Source organism: Papio anubis, chromosome 5, assembly GCF_008728515.1.
Source record: "Papio anubis isolate 15944 chromosome 5, Panubis1.0, whole genome shotgun sequence".
Classification (NCBI taxonomy): domain Eukaryota; kingdom Metazoa; phylum Chordata; class Mammalia; order Primates; family Cercopithecidae; genus Papio; species Papio anubis.
Window position 1 is genome coordinate 149,256,298 of NC_044980.1, and position 20,752 is coordinate 149,277,049.

The window sequence follows — 20,752 nt, forward strand, 5'->3', positions numbered from 1 at the left end:
GTATTTCCAAAGGCAAAATCTCATGGAAATATATTTTGTCTCAGTATAAGGGAGAATTTTCTAATGTGATCAAAAGTGAAATCGTTTGTCCACAGTGTATGAAACTCCCCGCCTACTCAAAGATGGGGTCCTTTCCAAGGTCTCTTCCTGAAACTCAAGATCTTAGAATTTTGCAGCCTAATACAGCTTTCAATTATATATAAAAATACTTTATATTTTATGATAGTTTTATATGTATCATAAAACTGTGAAGTGAGTACAGGGTGTTTCTATACATACGAAACTCAGGCTTTCCTATTAATATCTAACATTGGTAGGTGAATTTTGTCACAATTAATGAACCAATAATGATACATTATTATGAAAGTCCACCCTCTATTTCGATTACCTTGGTTTTTTTTTTTGTTTTGTTTTGTTTTGTTTTAAGTAATATCCTTTTTCTGTCCAAGGTTTCTATCCACGTTATGTATAGCTCTCATGTCTCCCTACGCTCTTGGCTGTGATGGTGTCTCAGATTTTCTTTGGTTTTGATGACCTCGACAGTTTTGAAGAGTACTGGTAAGGTATTTTGTAAAATGGCCATCAATTGATATTTGCTATTTCCTCATGTTTAGATGGGGATTATGAATGTCGAGGAGGAAGAACACAGAGGCAAAGTGCCGTTGTCTTTTTATCATATGAAGGGAGCATGCTATCAACATAATATACCAGTCTTCATGTTGATTTTGGTCAGCTGGCTGAGGTAGTGTTGGTCAGATATCTCAACTGTAAAATTACTCTTTTACTTCCCTTTCTATACGGTGCTCTTAGAAATGAAGATACTAGGCACAAATCACCATTAAGGAGTGAGGAGTTCATCCATGTAGATTTTTTGGAATTCCTCTATCTGGGTAGATTTGACTATTCATCCTCTTTTATCTGTTCATTTATATCTGTATACACTCATGGATATTTATTTTATGCTCTGGGTTATAATGCAATACTGCATTATTTGTTTTGTTCCTCAAATGCTTTCAGCTTTAGCTGTTGAGAGTTCTTTCGATTGTCTTCTGTGTCGCTTTGACATACCCCTGATTGTAAGGTTTTTTGTTTTTTGTTTTTTAAACACTTCCTTTCTGGCATTAAAAGATGCTGCAGCCTCATGTTGAGGATTTCTTGCCCCAGAACTAGTGTCAGCCATTTCTCTAAGGAGCTCACCTAATGTAGCTTTTGTTTGTTTGTTTATAGTTTTAAAGTATTTCTAGAGTCATTGCAGGTACTTTACACCTATTTTTCTTGATTTTGAGGGGTCTTTTTTTCAACATCATTATGTAGCCTTTAACTTCATTTCACGGATGCAGAAACTAAAAGAGAAATGATTTACCCAAGGCCACACAGTTACCATAGAAGTAGAGTTGCTATAAAGCCTAAATTGTTTGACTCCAAAGCTCACACTCTGCACATATACTTTACAAGGTCAGTCTAACTTGTTACCTAAGTTAGTGTTAGATAGAAACAGTGCTGCTGTGATCAGCCTGCCCTTTTGTTAGGAGGAAAGGTGAAAACCAGCTGAGCTTTCCTCTGGTTAGTCTTCCCTCAGGATTCCAGCCACGCTGAGAGTTCAAAGCCTTTCCTGAATGTGGGAGTTGTTGTGTGCTATCTCGTGGTTTTCACTATTTATCTGAATTCCCAGATCAGATTGTTAGCTCTTCAGAGAGCAAGGAAAATATACTACACTCTAGGATTATTAAGGTAAGTAACTTCTGGCAGCCACATCATATCAAAACAGGCTGTGATGATATGGTTGCTATCAAATACAAATATCAAAATCTGCACCTTTCATACCAGGAGAGCATAAATCTTGATTGAAGTGATATCACATTCCCTCCCCTTTCCTCCACTTTTGAAAGCCACCTGGGGATGGGTGTTGGCTGCCATTCTGCCGTGTGCAGGTGGCTGGACTGGACTGGTCAATCCAGTCTGCATCCCCACCAGTTTTAGAAGGAAAAAGACATTAAACAACCCACAATTTTCTTACCTCCATGACCTTCTTTTTTCATTTCAATAGATACAATTGTGTCTATTCTTTTCAAGGCTTAGCCCAAGTATTCATTCCGTCAGGAACTCTTCTTTGCTTCCCACTCCACAGCCCAAAGCTGAGAGTAATCTCATCCTTCAGGGAAGTCCCCAAACATCTTGTAGCTCCGTAATCACTCTTGTTATTCTCTGCCTAGCATATTTGTGACCATCTCCTAGTCTCCATTAGAATATAAGACTTAGAAGGTAAAGACTGAGCTTTGCCTACCTTCTGCTTGCTCACAACTTGTAGGACAATGATTTTTAGGTATGTGGGGCTCAATGCATTGAGTTATTATTGAATTTTCAGGCAGGTATATACCATATGGTGACAAAGGTTCAGAAAGATAGGAATGGCTGCCAGATTCCTTTTTCCATGTTCTTTGTCAGAGATTCATCCTTTAATTTCTGGCTTTGCTTTACCCTAAGAAAATGACAACTTCTAAACCAAGGGTTGGCACGCAATGGCCTTTGAGCTACATTCAACCCTCTGCCTCTTCTTGTATCACCAGTGATCTAAGAATGGTTTTCATGTTTTTAAGTGATGGGAGGGAGAGACAAAACACAAAAAGAATAATATCTCATGGCATATTCAGTTTATATTAAATTTTAAGTATAAAATTGAAATTTTATGAAATTTAGATGTCATTTTCCATGAATAATATTTAATGAAATACAGTTATACCCTCTTTGTTTATGTATGGCCTAAGACAAGTTTTACACTGAAACAGCAGAGTTGAGTAGTTACAACAGGGACATACATCCCATGAAACCTAAAATATTCAGTGTCAGGACTTTCAACAAAACGTGTGCGGCCGGGCGCGGTGGCTCACGCCTGTAATGCCAGCACTTTGGGAGGCCGAGACGGGAGGATCACGAGGTCAGGAGATCGAGACCATCCTGGCTAACATAGTGAAACCCCGTCTCTACTAAAAATACAAAAAAAAAAAAAAACTAGCTGGGCCTAGTGGCGGGCGCCTGTAGTCCCAGCTACTCGGAGGCTGAGGCAGGAGAATGGCGTGAACCCGGGAGGCGGAGCTTGCAGTGAGCCGAGATCGCGCCACTGCACTCCAGCCTGGGCGACTGAGCATGACTCCGTCTCAAAAAAAAAAAAAAGGGGGGGGGGGGCCAAGTCCTATTCTGAGTCATGCTCAGAAATGTGTACCACTGTGTGAAAGAGTTGGGGAGCCCTTTAGATAAAGGGCAGAGTAGATACAGGCACAGACGGCCTGTAGGAAGAGGAATCTGGAGACAAGAAAAGGAAGAAAAGGCAGGCAGAGGCATACCTGGGGACATCACATCTCCTGGGATTTTCTGCATGCATTGCAAACATCTCCACAAAGGATTCTTATAGTTGGTGGGTACGGCTGAGGGGCAGATCCTGGGTATTTTACAGAACCTTCCTGCTCTTCTGTAAGGACTCTGCATGACTCCTTTGGAGAAAGGATGACATTAGGAGACTATCATTCATTTCCGATCATTCTTTGTACCAAGACTAACTAATATTTTCAGTAAGATCTAATGGGCTTTGTGTCTTAATTGTCTCTGATTCAAACATAATAATGTGTGTGTGTTCTGGGGGAATCTATACTGTGTGTGTGTGTGTGTGTGTGTGTGTGTGTGTGTGTATGTGTGTATTTCTTTGGAGGAAATCTGTTTTAGATAGTTGCTAATTAATTATCATGTATGTAGGGATCATTAAACATTTGGAGTTTTCGAGTAAAGACACACTGATTGGAACTTGGCTAAAGCCATTTCAGCAGAGAGTTGTAATGACAGTTCTTTTTGTTTAGAAATACATCATTTTCATGTGTTTCTCTTATTTTCTTATCGTAGGGTAATGCCCTGTACTTCAAGTCTGCCCGAAATGTTACAGTGAACATTCTCAATGACCAGACTAAAGTGCTAACTCAGCTTATAACAGGTAAGAAAAGGGAGAATTTAGCAGTGCCTGGCCCATGCTAGGCACTCAGAAAACAGAATTAATGGTCAAAGAAAACACCATATGAACTTGAAAATAAAGTGTGCTAACACACTGTGTTGAGAAAGAGAATGTAGCATGTGTTCCGTGATTCTACTAGAGGGTAGAATTCCATCTGTACACAATTTAAACTTATGAAATCTAATGATACCTACTTAGTGGGCTAAGGAAAAAACTGCTACCTATTTAGTGGGGTAAGAAAAAAAATTTTTTTTTCTAAGCAGATTTTCACAGAACATGGCCCCTAAATATAAGCCAGCTGCTTCATCTGGTGCTCAACCAAGGAAAAGTTTCTTGCTCCAGTGCTGGAGGAAAAACAGGCCGTGTTGGATTGGTTGAGAGAAGAACGCAGTATCTACAAAGCCAGGGACCATACTTTATGGGCTGTGAAAGGGATTTTTAACTATAGTTTGAACCCATGCCATATTTGCTGTACGTGCTGACTTTGAACCTAACTCAATTGCAAGATGTGGATGTATCTTTACTGAGTATGTTTGTGTGTAATTCCTCTTAATATAGCAGATCTGCGTCTAACAGCTGTGGAAAACACCCACTGGGTTTTAAGCTATAAATTCCTGAAATCTAAACAAGGACTGGTTATTCACAATCATGATTATAATGATAAACATGGACCTCATGATTTGGTAACATGTTAAGTAGCACAATCAATGCCCACTCTGTAAGCAGTGAACAGGGAGGCATTATGCACCCCCACAGTGGAAGGGAAAAGGAATGTATGCGTGAATGGCATTGTTATACTTACAGACAGAAAACGCCATTTGTTTGGCTTCAGGGATAAGAGAAAAGTATACAGATGGACATTTTGAGAAGCCAGTTACCCAAATGCCTTGAAACTTTACTGTTATTGTGAATAAAATATCTGGAACCCACTAATAAGCCATGGGGAAACAGGTACCTTTGTGCCCAGAGTCTTCACTCCTGGTGAGACAGCCTCACTCCCACTCTGCCCCTGGACTGCTGCATAGGGATATCTAGAGATTCACAGCCAGTGGGTGATTTGGACCATCCGCCAATCAAGAAACTCAGGGATTGAAGGAACTGCTGCCCGGCAGAGCCCATAATCCATAAACATGTTGTTTCAGCGTGTGACTGGATCTTCCGCCTTGCTTATATAACATCTGGTCCACAGTCACAATGCTAAATAATTAAACAGCTTCAGTAAGCAATGATTTAAGCAGCTTGTGTGAAAATTGGCTCCAGGAGGGTAATAAATCCAACCTCCAGCTCCCAGATTTTCACATTCAAAAGGAACTTATTTAGCCTGTTGATCATTTCCCATTTATTTGTAGTGAGAGATTTGGTTTACTTGAGAGATTTTGTTTTGATAAAGCTGGAACTGCCCAAATGACTATTACTCAGCAAAAGAGTGAGTCAGTCTATTTTTCCCCCCACCTCTTCCTCTCCCTACTCTTCTGACGCCCCTTTTCCTCTCCCTTTCAGTGCTTCTCTCCCTTTTCCTTCCCCTCTCTCCTCTCACCCCTTTATCTCTCTGCTTCCCCTTCTCTCCTCTCGTCTCTCTTCTTCTTCCCCTCTTCCCTTGTTTCTTCCTCCTTCTCCCTCCTCCTATGTCACTATTCTTGACTCTATCCCTCCAATAATATTTGGTGTTTGTTTTCTGTCTCCCTACGATGAATTCTGGAGAAGATAATAGATATGTTTAAAACATCATTCTAAACACACAATACACACACATGCAGCACATACACCCTTAAAAGTTTTCCTTCAATACACTCCTTTTACATTACATTAATGCACACAGTGGAAAAGCACCCAGCCATCCCAGCAGACAATACCTTCTAATGCCTGTTGTGCTGGGTGCTGTACTTACTGGAAAACAAATCACTCCTGTCTTCTCAGTAGTGAGGTCTACGAAGGCAATCCTGAGGAATAAAGAATTTTACTTACCTAAAGAATGTCTCAAAAACCCATTAGCAATTCTAATGTTAGATGTCCAGGAAGTCTTTTCACAGGAAACAATGTTTCACATGACAGTTAAGTTCTCAAATTAGAACACAAATGCCTATTTGACCATAAGGCAGGCTGCTGATTTAGTATCTCAATAGTGGGTCTGAATGGGGAACCCTCCTACCTACATGGAGGAAAGCAGTGGAGATGCTTTGGACAGCATCATGAGGGAGTGGGGAAGGGTCCTAGTATTAAGAGAGTTGGGGAGAGAAATTAGGTTTGAAGGCCACCAGGCCTTTGCACCTCCCAGATTCATGGAGACTGTTAATGCATCCTGACGGGACTCCAGTTCTCCTCCCTGTTTAGGAGATTAATTAAGGAGGGACTCCACACATAGACTACACAGAGGGGGATTAACTCAAGATTAGTTTCACATTAGTAATAGTGGTTTTTTCCATCCTGGAGAACAGTGAGTTCAACATGTGACCTCCTGAGCTGTCTCCAGCTCCATGTGCATTTTTCTCTAGAGTCATTTTTAAGGATTCCAGCCATGTCCAGGGAATTTGGCAGCCCCAGGTGAAATCAACAAAGGACAAGCGGTCTGCACCACTGAGTCAGCAGTTGCTCTGTGGGGTTTTGGCTAAAATTACCAATTACTGAGCTTTAGATACCCAAATGGTTGTGGCTCTTGGTAAATTCCACTTTGTGTTCTGTGAAGCCCTGGAAAGCAAGATAACTTAATTGTACTTTGTGTTCTCTGATTGCTGAAGCATACTTTCTATACTGCTATAGTCCTTTAGTATATGCTCCTGTATGCCTCACAGCTGTTCGTAAGTTCAAAGTAACACAGGAAGGTGTCCTTAACTCCTCAGGGACCAGGTTGATGATACTGCCCAGGTCCACAGAGAAGAAGTCCAAGCATGTGTGTCCCCAAGTTATACAACCGCTTTTTTTATATGAATGGATCAAAAATGGGCAAACTCTGCTCACCCTGTGCCTATCCTGAGGTCATTCATTCATTCATTAGTACTTCATTAACTTCCCATTCTCAATCTACCTCCTCACAAAAATAAAGTAATAACCCTAAAGCATTGACAAATATAATGTAGATTTTATTCAAGGTTTTGATTCCATCAAGAAGAGAGCTGCATCTTAGCCTTTGCAGAAAAACTGAAGTCAAATCCCTCACTGGACATCTCACCTCTTTCAAGATTTCCTTCTGGCTCTTGTCTCCAGTTTTCTATTTCTATTTCTGCTTATCCTCACAGAGCTCATTTCCTGGATGTTCCAGATGTGCTGGCCCCAGACCCCTTCTCCTTCCTAGACAAATAAATACCCCTTGCCTTCTGTGGAATAATTCTCAGAGCTCCATTCCAGACCCAGACCTGCCATTGTCTCTAACTTTGTGAGAGCCCTCCACCACGCTGCCATTTGTTCTCATCTGCAGCATCAAAGTGGTCAGATAAGATGACTTCCAGGTTCCATGATGCTTGGACGTGCTGTCCTATCTCTGCTGTTTCAATCTCCTACTCATTAGGGAGCCTTTCCAATGTCCTTCTTTGTGTTAGAGGGCTGGTGTGGACATACTGGCAAGGGATGAGGTCTGCCTAATAGACGTGATTATGTGAGTAGGAAAAGTGCACTAGTAAGTACTCATCATGCATTCTTTTCCATGTGTTGTCACCACTGCAGTAGAATGGGGATGTCCACTCTTTCCTACACTCACAGCACTTTACCACCCTAGATTTCTTTCTATAAACACAATGTCATTCAATCCTTTCAAACTTTCTATAGAGTCGATAGAGTAGGCAGTGATAGTCCAGTGTTATAGATGCAGAAACTGAGGTTCAGAAAGATCAAATGATTTGCCCCAAATCATGTTGCCACAGAATAAGACTGAGATGAGAAATAATTCGTGTCTTCTGATTCCTAGTCTGACAGTCTTGACAAAGAGAAAAACCACCCCAGATGCCCAGTGGCTGGCTGGCACTATCACCCTGGCCTTAGCATTTTCCTGCTTCAATGTATATAATTTCACAGAACACGCGCACCAATCAAGGCTGTTCAGTGGCCCTGGTGGATCAAGACAAAACACAACACAAACACACAAACACAACTCTGGTCATGTGTGTACATAGCAAAACTATCAACATTTTCCAGATCACAAAAAAGACCAAACATCCCCCTCTCCTGGCTAATATGAGTGACTCTGTTTCTTTATTCGCCACATTTTTAGCATTTCCCTGGTCTATCTTTCTTCTAGATAAGATTTACTCCCATTTCCTGATAGTATTTAATCCAGGGGAAAGCCTTATTTCCCTCAATGTTCCCCAAAATAATCTAATATAAGGTCACATCCTCTGAGAAGTCCTTTCTCATGGCTTCTTTCTGAGATGCCCTATGGTTTTCCTTATGTTGTATGTTGTCCCTCACTGCAGTGAGTAATAAACCCAATTTGTTCAACAGCAGGTGTGTTCCTAGTGGTCCTTGGCTGAAAGGCACTGGGACTCTCTCATTGCTATTTATTATTAAGTGACACTCTTTTGAGAAATATCAGAAAGAAAACAATTCCATGTCAGAATCTTCTGAACAATTTTGGAAAAAATACAATATTTCTAGACTCTACCCTCCCTAAAATATTTTTCTGTAGGAACTTCTAGATGAAGAGATGAATTTCTTTTGATCTGAGCTAGGTTCGGTGAGAATGATTATACTCCTGCATTATTCCTGTGCATTTCTGTAGACCAGCTTTTGAGAACCTCATGAAATTCGGGTATTCAGGTAGATCCAGTAGATCTAGCTCAGATAGATTAGAATGCTTTCTTCTTTTAAAAATTCTAATTCATCAACCTGTTTTACTTTTTGCATAGTACCTAAAACTTTCTGCAGTTTTATGGTTTAATAATAAAATTTTAAATGTATATTGGTGTGTGTCCATCAGAATATAGATGCTATGGAATCAGGGGCTTGACTTCCTTGTGCAGTATTATAGCTCCACATTCAAGAACAGCATCCATTGGCATCTGATAGACCATCTAAATTTAGTTTTCACTGAACAAAATCCTAGTATGAAAGATTGGACAACTTCTAAGACAATTAATTACAATAACCATTTCTGCTAGGAAATAATCTATATACTAAGGAAATAGATTTCTCTTGGTGTCAAATGCAACCAGTAGGTTAAGGGTACAAAGTTAAACACATTTGAGCTGAATTTTAAAAAGTTCTTTCTGATAATTAGGGAGGGCCAAAGATATGTGATTGCCTCAAGAAGTGTTGAGCCTCTGGTGCCTTGATATATACAAGCAAAAATCCACAGCTATTTGACAGTAATTTGGTGGTTAGCTGAAGGAAATCACAGTCAAGGATTAGTTAGGAGGAAGGGCTTGGTGGTCTTCAAAACTATAGCCCAAGAATAAATTATTAAAAGTAATTGACAAGACCTGGCTAAAGTCATTAGACTGATTTTCATGGTCAGCTTTTGAAAACCAGTCCACTGAACACTGAACTCCCATGCAATCTTGTTAGATGTGTATGTTCTATGAAAAGCTTTTTGTAGTCAAAGTGATGAGACTAATGGGGTTTTTTTGTTTGCTTGTTTCTCTCTCTCTCTCTCTCCCTGTCTCCTCTCTCTCCTCTCAGGTCCAAAGGCTGTAGAAGCTTATGGCAAAAAGTTTGAGGTAAAAACTGTTTCTGGAAAATTGCTCTTCTCTGCAGACGATAATGAAGTGGTAGTAGGAGCTGAAAGATTACGAGTTTTAGGTAAGGAAATCATTTAACTTGTTTGATGTTACTATGTACATGTTAGAGGAGAAGCAAAATGGTGTTACGAACAGGATGTGTCCTCCCAAAATTCGTATGTCAAAATCCTAACTTCCAAGTTAATGGTATTAGGAGGTGGAGCCTTGAGAGGTAATTAAGTCATAAGGGTGAAGCCCTCATGAATGGGCTTAGTGTCCTTCCAACGGGATGAAAAGACCAGAGATCCCTCTCTGACATGAGAGGGTACAAGAAGTTAGCAGTCTGCAACCTGGAATAGGAGCCTCACCAGAACCTGACCAGGCTGGTATCTGATCTCAGACTTCCAGCCTCCAGAGCTATGAGAAATCAATTTCTGTTGTTTATAAGCCACCCAGGCTATGGTACTTTGTTACAGCAACCTGAACTGACTAAGACAAATGGTGTCTAGAAGAGTGATTTAGGCCAGTTTCCTGGATTCTTTTAAAACAAGGCAGTTGAACCTCTCTAAGTCTTGTCCCCTAGTGGAAATTTCTCAAGCTGTCAAGTCTTTTTGGCACATCTTTCAACACTGAGCTTTGTGTGAGAACGAGTGCTTATCCAAAGAAGTCTCATTTAGCACATCCTGTACTCACAGACTGGCAGTCGTGCTTGATGCATTCCAGACTTGCATAAATGATACAGCGATTCCTAAACCTGGTTGCAACTGAAGAATCATCTAGGAAACTTTGGAAGGGTTTAGGTTCATAGTTCCAACTCTGATTTACTGAATTAGAAGCTCTGGTGAAAACACTGGGAATTCGTTACCAAAAATATTTGCAGAAATTTCTATGATCTCACTGTTGGAATTATTGAATTTGAGCACATAACAAATGAATCTTTGATGGCTGTACACTGAAATGATCTAGCATGGTGATTTAAGGGTCCTGGAACTCAAGCTGACCTGGCTTTTAATTCCTGCTGTCACCCACTAGTTTTGTGACTTTGAGCAAGTTGCTGGCATCACTGAGCCAGTTTCCTTTTCTGCTCATTAAGGCTAAGAACATCTCCCATCTTAAGTTGTCCCTAAGATTAAATGAGACTCTGTTACATCCACTTATCACAGCCCCTAGCACAAAATAGTACTCAGTCAACCATAGGTGCTGTTGCTACTGTTACTGCTTGTACTACTATTACTATTAATGCTAATGCTACTTTTCCTTCTTTAGCTCCCTGAGATTCACTGTAGCACAGTGATTAAAATCTCAGGCTCTAGAATTAACCCATTTTTAACCCAATTTCTATCCTTTACTAGCTGTGTAACCTTTAGCAAAGTATCTAACCTCTCTGTGCCTGCTTGATTACCTGTTAGTAAAATTGGTATAATAGAAGTATCTATCTTCTGAGACTGCTAAAATGATTGAATGAAATCATCTATGTAAAGTACTGAGTTGGCCAAAATCCTAAGTGTCCAATAAGTGCTAGGTGTTATTATCTTAAATTATTAGTATTATTTATTATAAGGTACTTTTACTTGAAATTATATTTATCTCTGCATTATTATTTGCACTCTGCATCTTCTTTGTCTTCCATTACTCCTGTATTTTTTATTGGTATTTACCTCCTCCCACAATCAGCTTGTCTGGTCTATTTCTCTCTTCCTCTCTCAGTACACATACATGTCTAATTTCCTTTCTGGATGACTCTTAGAGCTTCATCTCCAGCCTAGTATCTTCCTTGAATTCTGGATCTTCTTCACCTGGATATTTTGCCAGCCTCTCAAATTCAGTGGATCTTGAATGCCTATCATGGTCAAATGCACACATATGTACATGTATGAACATATATTTTATCACCTCACCCCCGACTCTCACACTTGTATTTGCCCCTGACTTCCCTAACACTCTTACTGGCCCCATTATACTCTCCTGTCCCAATCTCATCCTGGCCATCATGAGTTCAGCATAGTCAAAAGATGGAAGTGACCATCCTTATGGGGCTTTAATGGAGCCAAAAATGCAGGGTGCAAAGACGATAAAGCCAGGTGCAATCTAATCCTATCAGTGGTCAACCTGTGGCATGATCTGAAACAACTCCCTTTGTCTTTCAGGGCCTTGCTTTTTTATATCTGTAAAATTAGAGTTACCTAGAGAAGACATTTTTAAACAATGTTTTCCAGTGACCAAAGCTTTTAAAAATAAAATTTCATACATAGTCCCAATAAATAAAATAGATAAAGGACCAAGATTTATCTGGGTTGTAGGCAAGTGTGTTAGTCTGTTCTCACCCTGCTAATAAAGACATACCCTAGACAGGGTAATTTATAAAGAAAAAGAAGTTTAATGGACTCACAGTTCCAAGTGGCTAGAGAGGCCTCACAATCATGGCAGAAAGCAAAGGAAGAACAAAGGCACATTTTACATGGCGGCAGGCAAGAGAGCATGTGCAGGGGAACTACCCTTTATGAAACCATCAGATCTCGTGAGACTTACTCATGATCACGAGAACAGCATAGGAAAAACCCGCCCCTATGATTCAATTACCTCCAACTGGGTTCCTTCCATGACACATGGGGACTTATGGTTGCTACAATTCATGATCAGATTTGAGTGGAGACACAGTCAAACCATGTCAGTGAGGATTTGAAAGGGAAAGGTTGAGACATTGGAGTCTTAGTATAGTTTGATTCTTTTCCACCTCTGTATCCTCTGGGGACCACTTATAACTAATTTTTTAAAGCTCTTTATGTGGATAATCTTTTTATAAAAAGTCTGTTGATTACTTGCTATGATTTAGGTACTGTGCCTGATATGCATTATTATATTTACACCTCAGAAACACCTTGTGGAGTAGACACCGTTTTTATCACCCCTGTTTTACAGATGACACAGTTGAGCTGAGCCATAGGGAAAGGTGAACCAAAGCATGGCTGACAGCTAGAATTCCCAACCAGGCATGTTGGACATAGAGGACTTTACCTTAAAGCCCTATACTTGCTGCCTCCTCTATTTGGTCTCATTTTCAGAAGGGGAACATTGCCCAAGATCAAGTGCCAGTAAGTGGTAGTGCCCATGTTCAAACCCCTGCCTATAGACTCCAGCCTCAGTGCACTTCATTACATGTAAATATGTTAAGACCTCCTTTTTTCACAATTTATGCTTTTCTCTTTTTGTAGAAATGGCATTTTCTGTTTTAATTCTTGGCTGGTGTGGAGGGAAACCCAGAGACTTTGAGCTATCCTCATGTTTAAGAGCGCTTTGGGCCAGGTGCACTTGCTCACCTCTGTAATCCCAGCACTTTGGGAGCCCCAGGTGGGTGGATCATGAGGTTAGGATTTCAAGACCAGCCTGGCCAACATGGTGAAACTCCATCTCTACTAAAAATACAAAACTTATCCAGGTGTGGTGGCACACAGCTGTAGTCCTAGCTCCTGGGGAGGCTGAGGCAGAAGAATTGCTTGAACCCAGGAGGTGGAGGTTGCGGTGAGCCAAGATTTTGCCACTGCACTCCAGCCCAGGCAACATAGTGAAACTCCATCTCAAAAAAAAAAAAAAAAAGAATACTTTGCTGTACCAACTGTAAAAAAAATGCCTGGGGAAAAAAATGGTGTCATCTCACACCCAGATCATTCTATCCGAGTGAATTTGGCACTTCCTGTTAATTCGTTGGTGCATCATGAGTCATTTCACCACTTTAACTTTAACATCTGACTTTGCAAAGACACAGGATAATTTTAAACGTCCAAACACTTTGGCTTAATCTTAACATACAAAACTCTGTGATGGTATCACTTCAGAACTTAACCTCTATCCTGCCCTACTCCATAGTTACTTAGACTGAAGCCTGAGAAATGATGATAGTTTTTGGTCACTTCAAAGCAGGTGGGTATTTTCGTTGTTGTTTGCAGCTATGTTTGTGGTATTTCATTTAGAGAATAATGCAGCATAAAATCTGTCTCTCTTCATCATTAGGAACATTTGCTTTTTTATGTGAAATGTAGAAAGGAAGCATCAAAATAAATATCACTGCTGCTATCATTGCTAAAAAGACTTGGAAATGACCACCCCACAAATCTTGCATCAACCTACTCAGTGAAATGAGCCCAGTGTGTTGCAGAAATGAGCTTCCTGTCAGCTGGGATTTAGCCATATGGTGTGGAATGACAAGTCTAGGCAGTTTCATTTTCAGCATAATGAGAAGTTTGTCTTTTTGAGTTGTCAGACCATATAAACTCTTGGGAGATTTGAATCTGGTTGCACATTTCATGGTAGCATCTAACATAGGTGGGTTTTTCCTTATCAGGACCACATAGGAGCTGAGTGACCGTATTCAAGTATGTTTTCTCTCTAAGCTTTAGTTTCCATTTGCATAGACAAAGAGAAAAAAAATAACAAAATAACAAAGGGAAGGAAGAATGAATATAAGAAACATAAGTAAATGCTATGTGAAAAGTCAATTATTTAAGTTGATAGCAAGTAGAGGAGAAATAAGCAGTAGAGACCTAAAAAACATAATGTCTCTTGTATGTAGTAGCTTTACTTGTGGATTCAGAACAATTTTAAAATTTTTTCTCTGGAAAACCACACCCACCTATTCAGTTTTTCGGACAATGACAACCTTGAGCACTTTCAAGGGATCTTGAATAGCATGGCAAAAAAGACTAGAAGTTCAATTATTTGGAAACTTTTATTCTGTAAAACATATAGGAGGAGTAAATGTAGGTAGACTGTAGTCACTGATCTCTCATACATGCATGACTTTCCTGGGGGAAACAGAGCAACCAAGAGCCATGCATTTGAGTAACTAAAAACACATGTTTTGTAGCTAACTATATATCCTGGTTTCTGTTGTCAGATAGTGCTTTGGGTACATTGCTTCACCGTTCTAGGGATCCTCTTATAACTCTGTGACATAGGGTAATAATGTCTGGTGCTCTGTGCTGTTGGGAGTACTGAACTGCACAGTGTGTGTAGAGTTAGTAGTACAGTGTGTGCAACACAGTAAGCATTCAGTACACACTAACTGTTGTTGGTAACCGATTTTTTTTTTCCGATCAACACATCACAGGCAAACATACAATTTGATTTTTTGATACATGTATCCATCATATAATGATGAAACTAAGGTAGTTAGCATATTCAACACCTTGTGCATTTAACATTTCTTTTTGATGACAACATTCAAAAACCTGTTTTGTAGCTATTTTGTAGCTATTTTGTAATAATTTACTATTAACTATAGTCACCCTACTGCACAGTAGAACACCGTAACTTATTTCTCCTATCTAAATGCAACTTTTACCTATTAACCAAACTCCCCATCCTTCTCTCCTCCATCCCCTCCCAATTTATGGTAACCACCTTTCTATTCTCAACTTCTATGTAATATAAAATCAACTTCCACCTTTCTATTCTCAACTTCTATTTAATATAAAATCAACTTTTTAAAAATTTCACATATGAATGAGATCCTGTGGTATTTTTCTTTGTATGTCTGGTTTATTTTACTTAGCAAAATGTCCTCCAGGTTTGCCCATTTTGTCTCAAATGACAGAATATTATTCTTTTTATGGCTGAATAGTATTCCGTTGTGTACACATAACATATTTTCTTTATTCTTTTTTTATGTATTTATTGTTGGCCATGTGGGTTGATTCCAAGTCTTGACTATTGTGACTAGTACTGCAGTAAACGTGGAACTGCAGACATCTCTTTGATGTATTGATTTCATTTACTTTGGGTATATATCCTGTAGTGGGATTGCTGGATCATACGGTAGTTCTATTTTAATTATTTGTAGAGCCTTCTTACTGTTTTCTGTAGTAGTTATACTTATTTATATTCCCACTAACAATGTTAAGGATTCCCTTTTCTTCACATCCTCATCAATACTTGCTATCTTTTGTCTTTTTGATAATACTCCTAACTGGAGAGGGATGGTACCTCATTTGCATTTCATTTATATTTAAATGGTTAATGATGCTGAGCATATTTTCATATACCTGTTAAATATTGGTATGTCTTTTGAGAAATATCTATTAAGGTCTTTTGCCTATTTAAAATTGGATTATTTTGGTTTTTTTGCTGTTACCCATGTATTCTAGATATTAACTCCTGTCAGATGTATAATTTGTCAACATTTTCTTCCATGCAGTCAGTTGTCTCTTCATTCTCTTGTTTCCTTGGCTGTGAAAAAGCTTTTTGGTTTTATGTAATCCCATATTTTTACCTTTGTTGCTTGTGCTTTTGAGATCTCACCTAAAAAATCCTTCCTTAGCCCAATGTCATGAAGTATTTTCTCTACGCCTTCTTCTAGTATTGTAGTTTTGGGTTTACATTTACATCTTTAAATCCATTTTGACATGATTTTTATATATAGTGAGAGGTAGAAGTCTAGTCTCATTCTTCTGCATGTGGATATCCAATTTTCTGGCACCATTTATTGAAGAGACTATTTTTTCCTCAATATGTGTTTTTATCAACTTTGTGAAAAGGCAATTGGCGTAGGTGTGTGAATTTATTCCTGGGATCTCTATTCTCTTCCATTGGTGTATGGGTCTACTTTTATGCCAAATACCATGTTATTTTGGTTATTATAGCTTGGTAGTATGTTTAGAATTGTAATGACTGCAGTTCAATTCTTTTTGCTCACAATTGTTTTGGCTATTGAGAGTCTTCTGTGGTTCCAGATGAATTTTAAATTTTTTTTTCCTATTTCTGTGAGTAATGTCGTTGGTATTTTTGATAGGGATTGCATTAAATCTGTAGAATACTTTGGTTAGTAGTGGAAATTTTAACAACTTAAGAATTAATCTGGCCGGGCGTGATGGCTCAAGCCTGTATTCCCAGCACTTTGGGAGGCTGAGACGGGCGGATCACGAGGTCAGGAGATTGAGACCATCCTGGCTAACACGGTGAAACCCCGTCTCTACTAAAAAATACAAAAAAAACTAGCCACAGGTGGCAGGCATCTGCAGTCCCAGCCACTCAGGAGGCTGAGGCAGGAGTAGGGTGTAAAACCCAGGAGGATGGAGCTTGCAGTGAGCTTGAGATCCGCCACTGCACTCCAGCCCATGAGCAGAGGCAGACCTGGCCCCAAAAAAAAAGAATTAATCAATCTGTGAAATATGGAGTCCTCTTCATTTATTGCCTTCTAATTTATTTCCATCAATGTTGTATAGTTTCTACATAGAGATCTTTCTAACTCCTTGCTTGCTTATCTACAGGTATCTTTACTTTTGTAGCTATTTTAAATGGATTGCTTTCTTGATTTTCATTAGTTCACTGTTAGTATATAGAAAATGCTTGATTTGTAGGTATGTCCATTTGATGTCCTGACCCCTACTGACAAAACTATCACTCCTAGATTTCAATTTGCTACAATTTTTGCAGTGTAGAATCTTTAGGGTTTTCTGTATGTTATATATAAAATCTTATAACCTTCAAACAGTACAAGCAACTCTGATTCTCCTTTCCCATCTTAGTTCTTGCTTTTCTTCTCTTGGTTAATTTCTCTGGCTACAACTTCCTGTACTTCATTGAATACAAGTGGTGAGAGTGGGCATTCTTGTCCTATTCCTGGTATTAGAGGGAACTTCCCATTCATTATGATGTTATCTGTTGATTTCTTGTATATGGCCTTTATTGTGTTGAGGTACATACCTTTTATACTTAATTTGATGAATTTCTTGCAATTGGATGTTGAATTTTGTCAAATGCTTCTTCTGAATGTATTAAAATCATCCTATGTTTTTGTCTTTCTTTCTGTTAATATAATATATCACACTTATGGATTTGCTGATGGTGAATCATCCTTGCATTCCTGGGATGAATCCCACTTGATCATAGTGAATAATCTTTTTAATTTACTGTTAAATTAAGTTGGTTAATATTTTGTTAAGAAATTTTGTATCTATGTTTGTCAGAGATATTAGCCTATAATTTTCTTTTTTTGTTGTATTCTTTTCTGGTTTTGATATCAAGGTGATGCTGGCCTTGTAACATGAGTTTGGAAGTGTTTCCTCTTCTCCAATGTTATGGAATAGTTTGAAAAGAATTGGTATTTCTTCTTTAAGTGTTTGGCAAGAAGTCAGCAGTGAAGCCATCATGTCCTGGGCTTTTCTTTGATGGAAGACTTTTTATTACTGATTCAATTTCTTTACTCATTATTGGTCTGTTCCCATTGTCTATTTCTTCATAATCCAGTCTTGTTAGATTGTATGGGGTCCAAGAATTTATTATTTCATCTAGATTGTCAAATTTGTTGGTAGATAGATAGTCATATAGATATATAATAATCCTTTTTACTTCGGTGGTATGAGTTGTAATGTTTACTTTTTCACCTCTGATTTTATTTGAGTCTTCTCTTTTTGTATTAGTCTAGCTAAACATTTGTCAATTTTGTTTATATTTTCAAAAAAATAACAACTTTGTTTCATTGATCTTTTAACTCTAATCTCTATTTTTTAATTCTAGTGGATCTTTATTATTTACTTTCTTCTACCAACTTTGGGTTTTGTTCTTACATTTCTAGTTCCTTGAAGTGTATCTTTAGATTGCTTAATATAAATCATTTTACTTTTTTGATATAGGCATTAATTGCTATGAAATTCCTTCTTATGACTGCTTTTGCTATGTCTCATAGGCTTTGGCATGTTGTGTTTTTATTCTTATTTCTCTCAAAAAAATTTAAATTTCCTTTTTAATTTCATTGTTACCTTATTGAGGAGAATGTTGTTTACATGTATTCATAAAGTTCTGAAGTTTTCTTCTAGTTCATTTCTAGTTTTATACCATTGTCAGAAAAAAAAAATGCTTGATATAATCTTTATCTTCTTTGTTAAGACTTGTTTTGTGGCCTAACATGTGATCTATTTTGGAGAATGTTTAATGTGTAGTTGAAAAGAATGTATATTCTACAGCTTTTAGATGGAATGTTCTGCCAATGCCTATTAGGTCTGTTTGGTCTATGGTGCAGTTTAAGTCCAATATTTCTTTGTTAATTTTCTGTATAAGTGATCTTTCCATTGTTGAAAGTGAGGTGCTGAAGTCTTCTATTATTACTGTTTTGGAGCCAATCTCTCCCTTTAGATCTAGTAATATTTGCTTTATATATTTGGGTGCTTTCATATTGGGTTTCTATATTTACAATTGTTACATTTTCTTGTTGAATTGATTCTTTTATCACTATACAATGACCTTCTACTTTCTTTTTATAGTTTTTGACTTAAAGTCTACTTTATTTGATATAAGTATGGCTACTTCTGCTTGCTTTTCATTTCCATTAGAATGGATTGTCTTTTTTCATTTCTCCACTTTCAGTCTATGTGTTTAATAATGAGGTGACTCTCTTGTAGGCAGCATATAATTGGGTCTTGTTCTTTAATCCATTCAGTCACTGTATATATTTTAATTAAAGAATTTTATCCATTACATTCAAAGTTATTTTTGATAGATGAGAACTTACTCCCTCTCTTTTTTCCCTCTGTAGTGTAGTGGTTCTCTGTGGTGCTAAGCTTTGTTTTCTTTCTCTTTCTTGTTTGTGTATCTGCTGTAATTTATTTGTGATTACTATGGGGCTAACATGAAGTCTTATAGTTACAATAGATTGTTTTAAGCTAGTAACAATTTAATTCCAGTCACATGAAAAATACTCTAGACTTTTTTCCTCCCTGCCAAAAAGTTACATTTTTGATATTTTGTTGCCTTAAAATATACATTAATATTAGTATATATAAAATATATACATTATATATACATTAAATATATATACATTATATATATACACATATCATATATACACATTTTATATGTATAATATATAAAAATTATATGTACACTATACATAGATACACACTATACACATATATACATAATGTGTATAATATATACTTCATATACATATGTGTGTGTGTTTCTTAACTACTAATTGTAGTTGTTATTGTTTTTGACTGTTTGACTTTTAACCTTCATGTTAAGGGATTGAAAGATTTACATAGTACCACTGTAGCAATAGGGTATTTTGAGTCTGATTATGAATTTACTTCTACAGTGAGCTTTATACATTCCCGTGTTTCATGATAGTTTGGATAGTTTGGATAGTTAAGGATATTTTGTAAGTCCAGGCAAGTTATGACAAATTCCCTCAGCTTTTGCTTATGTGCAAAAGTCTTTTCTTCTCCTTTATTTGTGAAGGACAGCATGCTGGCTATTGTTCTTTTTGGCTGGCAGTTATTATCACTTAACACTTTGAATATATTATTTCATTCTATCCTGGCCTGCAAGGTTTCTTTGAGAAATTTGCTGGTAGTCTATTAGATATTTTCTTATTTACAACTTGACACATTTTTCTTGCAGCTTTTATAATTCTCTCTTTTGCTTTGACTTTTGAAAATTTGATTATAATGTGCCTTGGAGAGAATCTTTTGGGGTAGAATCTAATTGGGAATCTTTTAGTTTCCTGGATCTGGATTTGCATATATCTTTCTAGACGTGAGAAGTTTTCACCTATTATTTTGTTAAATAAGTGTTCTGTGCCTTTCTTCATCTCTTCCCCATCTGGCATTTGTATAATGTAAACATTTGTTAACTTAATAGTGTCTCATAAATCCTGTAGGCTATCTTTATTCATGCTTATTCTTAAACCTTTTTATTTGACTGGACTACTTCAAAATACCTGTCTTCGAGTTCAAAAATTCTTTCTTATGCTTAACCAAATTTGTTATTGACACTGTCAGTCATATTTTTGGTTTCATTTATTGAATTTTTCAACTCCAAGATTTCTGGGATTTTTATAATATTCTCTGTTGAATTTCTCATTCAGAAGATGAATTTTTTCCTATTTCATTGAATTATTGGTCTGTATTTTCTCGTAGCTCAATGAGTTTCCTAAGATCATTATTTTGAATTCCTTTTCAGGAATTCTGTACATTTTATTTTTGCAGGGGTCTGTTACTAGAGAATTATTGTGTTCTTTTAGAGGTATTCTTTTGCTTTTTTATATTTCTTGTACCCCTATGTTGATATCTGTGCATCTAGTGGAATAGTCACCGTTTTCAATTTTGTGGGGTAGCTT

At 37.7% G+C, this 20,752-nt stretch overlaps 1 protein-coding gene across 3 annotated transcripts in view; it reads left to right on the forward strand.

Moving 5' to 3' along the window:
- The window catches only part of SGCD (sarcoglycan delta), a 438,666-nt gene that overhangs the window by 272,878 nt on the left and 145,036 nt on the right, over window positions 1-20,752 (forward strand). For all 3 annotated transcript variants that reach the window (XM_009209470.4, XM_017960078.3, XM_021940234.2), the window contains 2 exons: window positions 3,892-3,979; window positions 9,605-9,724. In XM_009209470.4, coding sequence (XP_009207734.2) covers window positions 3,892-3,979; window positions 9,605-9,724 — 208 coding nt within the window. The remainder of the gene's footprint in view (window positions 1-3,891; window positions 3,980-9,604; window positions 9,725-20,752) is intronic.